Raw genomic sequence first — 4527 nt, forward strand, 5'->3', positions numbered from 1 at the left:
CGGTGAAAGGTCGCGGCTAGAATTTGGCTCCGCCTCGCTTGTTCAGCAGAGGCCACGGAGCTCCCGGATTGTCACTTGTCCAGTCCAGGCTCGCGAAACCGACAGGCCTACAGATCAGGAGACCTGCTAGATTTAGTCACCGGCCCCCAGGCTTTGGCCCTCTCTCCTCTGCATCCTCGGAAGGCAGTGAAACCGCCTACAGCCTTCCTTCTACGGCGTAGACGTTCCTCCCCAAGAGCCTCCCCAGTTCCAGTGCCTCCCCAGCACTGTTTCCCGAGACTCGCCTTTGGGTGCTCTCGCGACAGAACATCAACATTTCTTTGGTTTGGGGGCTGGTGCTTAGTGCTTAGTAAGGCTTCCCAGCCCCCAAATATAGGTATAAGGCTGGACTGTGACCTCTTAGATCTTTGGTTAAATCTCAAAGCATCCTCAAAAATCATTTAGCGGCCGCATTTTAGATGAGGAAACTGAGACATAGTGCGTGCAAAGTGACTTGTCCACATGCAGTTAGGCGAAGACACAAGAGTCAGATGAGGATTTCACATTTTCTTAGTTTGACAAACTCCCATAGAAAGCAGAGTTAATGATATAAAAAGGTCTCGCCATTCCAGAGGTATCAATGGCAAGTTAAACCTCAGCACTTGAAATAGAGGTTGGGGGTGGCATCTGGAATCCCGGTACCTCTCTCTGGGCAGTGAGACAAAGTCAGCTTTTCAGTCTCGGAATGGAGAAAACTGAGAGTCGGGGCGGGGGGCGGTCTGAGGCCCTTCTCCGACAATCTGTGTTTTTTTTTAAGACTCCGGTGAAGACCTCATCCCCCGCCGTCCAGACTTACTCCCCTGCCCTTGGACTGGGGGCACCTCAGGTGTGTATTCCACTGATTTGGTATGGGGGTGCTGGAGGCTGCGGGGTAGGAATGAGCTTTCTGGTCCTTCAAACGCTTCCTGCTGCAATAAAGTTTCCTGCCTTAAGAAAAGGCAGTTAACACACACGCCTGCTTCCACCACCGACCTCAATGACTAGTGCCGCACAGTCTGCATTTTTCCAAACAGCTGTTCCTGCTAGCGCACCACTGGGGACCCGGGTCCGCCCTCGCCTGGGGGCGGGGCGGGGCGGGGTCGGGATCTTGGCGTCTAAGTGCGTGCGTGCGGGCCCTAGTGCGCGTGCGCGGGCTTGGGGCAGGCCGCGACTATAAGTGCACGGTGTGGGGTGCGTTTCGCTGCGGGTTACGCTTTTGTCTTCGCGTCAGGGTTGCCATCTCGCGCTGCTCGTCTGACTTTTTTTGTGACTCCGCACTACCGGCTATTACATCGAGGGAGCCATTCCCGGCCCTTCCTCTTGGAGGTGAGCTGCCCTGTGGGCTTCCCCGGCTCCCCGCACCCAGCCCCCGGGCTGCGTGCCCCGTGGGCGGCCAGCCGTTCGCCGCCTGGGGCTGCGCCGTCCAGAACTTCTCTCCTCGCCCAGCCCCAATCCGGGTCCCCACTCTGCCTCCCAGCCCTGCTTTCTCCAGGGGTGGCTCTGACTAGGATCCACGTGGCCTATCCCATGCTTACCAGGGTTGGGTTAGGCGCCCATGCCATACCACCCACAGCACCCTTAGCATCTCCTTCCTGTCACAGCCCTTCGTGTGTTTGTGGAAACTGCCAGTTTTCTTGTCTATGAGGGCCAGGTTCTGTCTCGATGGCCTCGGGTGCCCTTAGTACCTTCCAGGGTGCCTGACACATTGTGGGTATTCAAGGTGTACTTGTTAAACAAGTGAACTCGGTAGATTTGACTCCCTTAGAGTTATTTTGACTTTCAAAAATTTTATGATTAACTCCAGCTTGACTGAGATGTGAGGGAGACTTCTAAGCAGGTTGCTTTTGCTGTCTCCAGGACATGTTCTTACATTCTTACTCCCTACCCACCACATCCCCACAAAAGGATTGGGTTTTTACTTTAGGAAGGTTTCTGGTCCCTGGACTGTGGCACAGGGATTGTGCATACCTAGCAAGAGAAATAAATGTTTTTATTTTAAGAGAAAAGTTTTAAGGCGTGCTCTTGAATTAGTCCAAGAAGCTAGACTAGTTCCACAGCCATGGAGTTTACAGTGTAAATATACTTACATATTCTGCTGTGATAGAACATCCGTTGGTCCCTGTCTCCCTGGCTGTCTGAGCCACTCCCTTAGCTGCTGGGTCAGGGCCAGAGTCATCCACGTCCCAGAAGGCTGGAGACTAACCTTGCCTCTCTTTTCTCAGGATCCAAAGGCCTTCCAGAAGCAGAAGGTAGCTCCACTGCTCTACAAAGAAGTGAGGTCCTTTCAATCATGAAGCATATGTTGAACCTCTATCTCTTAGGTGTGGCGCTGACCCTGCTCTGCATCTTCGTTAGCCTGATAGAATCCCTGGGGAGCTTACTGGGGAGCCCATTGCCTGGGAGCCCTTGCAACCACCAGAGGTCGAATAGCCAACACAGAGCCTCCAAGCGCCTTCCAGAACATCCATCCAGAGGGATGTGATAAGACCTCCCTCCACCGGCTGTAACCTTGGAACACTGATCTAAATGAATCCAGCCCGCTGTCCCAGTTCCTGGGCAGGCAAGCTCAGCATCAGTGTTATCAGAGAAGTAACTGTTACTAGGCCCTTGAAGGGCCTCTCCATCTGGATATTCCTTCCTCTGGAAAAAGGGCCTATTTAATACATAGATGTGAGTGGGTTGCCTATGGCTGTGGAATGGAGTGATCTCACTTGTCTCCCCAGAGTTTGTGGTCCTTGGCAGTGTGCCTGTGACACCTCTTAGATGAGGACTTGTGCTGCAACTTCAGCTGTTGGGAGATGGTGTTTATTTTCAACCCTACTTTCTAAGCATCTGCCAAGAGTTCCTTTGGACTTGAGTGTCTCATGGTCAGTTTATTTGGTGTTCAGCTTCTCTTCCTCAAGAGCTCCTCTGTGTGCAGATGACAGTTGAGGTGTGTGGGTTGGCTGTAGGCAGGGGGGAGGTGGAGTGTTCAGTGTCCATTTCTCATTGTTTTATATTTTAAGCCCTTCCTCCAACACAGTATGTATGTGTGTGTGTGTATTGGCCTGAAGTGGGCAGTGGGATGACAAGGCCTGCTCAGGACATGGGCATTATGGCCACCATGTGGCTTCAATGAATTTTTCTAATGAAATAAAGTTGAATATTTCTGTTATGTGTCTTGTTGACTACTTCTGCCCTTGAAGTTGGTGGTAGGGAAGAGTCTTAATTTTCAGATCTAAGGTTTCACATCTTAAAACTTTGGAGAGGGAAGGTACCGAAAACACTTTTAAGACATAAGGTGAATAAACCTCTGAACCTGAAGGCAGAGACACTTGCCTCCTCTGCCCTGTGTGTGCCCTCCTCAGCCACTGAAATGTGTGTACCTCACAGATAATCTTTTCTGCTCTCCCATGTCGAAGCAGCTTGGCCTTAACCCAGAATTGGAGGGGTTTTTTTTTTTTTTTTTTTTTTTCTTGAATCTGCCCCTCATCCATCCCCATCCCATGCTGAAGCACATTCACTCCTCTGCCTGTGGTAATTCACATGTCTTAGTGTGCACATCATTTCATATATGGTGAGCTTGATTTACTTTTGCTAAAGGGTAAGAATGGTGCCTGGTGTCCTCTGCTAAACCAGTTTTTCTTCCTGAGTGTCCTTAAACTTAAATGCCACTACCCTAGAAACCAGTGGTTTGGACATCACTCTTATTTATTGCACTGTGGTGGTCATTAGTGCTGTCAGGTAGTTCCAGCTTCCCACCCTATGGGCACCTGGTCAGATTGTACTCCCTGGTCTTCCATGGTTGGCTGGGCTTATGTGACTGGTCTTGTTAGCAGAGTGCTCTCAAAAATAGAGTTGGCTTTTTAGCTCTAATTTCAGGTGATTTCATGTACCAGTAGCTGCCCTTTTCTAGACTTTTTTTTTTTTAATTGTAGTATAGTTTTCTCCTTCTTATGCCTCTCCAACTACTTTGGAACATTTTGATCTTTCAGTTCTAGAGCTGCATCTGAAGTCCCTTCCCCAAGCAGTTTAGTTTAATTGAAGTGGTTTACTGGATGCCACAATGTTAATGAGGTCTTTGCTCTAAAACAATGTAATCCACTCAGGTTTCAACCAAGATGTGATGGCCATACCACTGTTTCGATCTTTCCTATGAGTAAAGTGAGCAACTGTTCCTGTTTGCCTGGCAGAGGGATTTCCTGGGTTGCAGGACTTACAGTGCTAAAACTGGGGCAGTTTTGGGTAAACCGGGAGTTGATCACCCTTCCTACAAAACTGAATTTGAATTTTCTCCATTTTATGTATTACCACTTAGGGATGAGAAGCAGTTGCTTCTGTGAAGCCCTGTGATTTCTGTAGTCTCTCTAGATCCCAGTTCTCTCCTGAGCTCATCCTGTAGTGTTTTGTCAATAGCAACAAACTGTATCCAATTCCTGCTGCTAAAATTCTGTTCTCTGTTTCTCCTGGCTTATTAGGCAGATTATTAAACTATGTCTTCTAACTTACTGCAGGCAACAGTTTAACCAA

The 4527-nt window shown here is 49.3% G+C and overlaps 1 protein-coding gene across 1 annotated transcript; it reads left to right on the plus strand.

Annotated features, from left to right (window-relative positions):
• The first annotated feature begins 1141 nt into the window (after nucleotides 1–1141).
• HILPDA (hypoxia inducible lipid droplet associated) lies at nucleotides 1142–3172 on the plus strand. Its single transcript, XM_014559257.2, is given in 3 exon segments — nucleotides 1142–1344; nucleotides 2241–2422; nucleotides 2424–3172. Coding segments are annotated over 2 exon segments (216 nt in total). The 5' UTR covers nucleotides 1142–1344; nucleotides 2241–2308; the 3' UTR covers nucleotides 2526–3172.
• The last annotated feature ends 1355 nt before the right edge of the window (nucleotides 3173–4527 follow it).

This window comes from Camelus ferus, chromosome 7 (genome assembly GCF_009834535.1).
Source record: "Camelus ferus isolate YT-003-E chromosome 7, BCGSAC_Cfer_1.0, whole genome shotgun sequence".
Taxonomy (NCBI): domain Eukaryota; kingdom Metazoa; phylum Chordata; class Mammalia; order Artiodactyla; family Camelidae; genus Camelus; species Camelus ferus.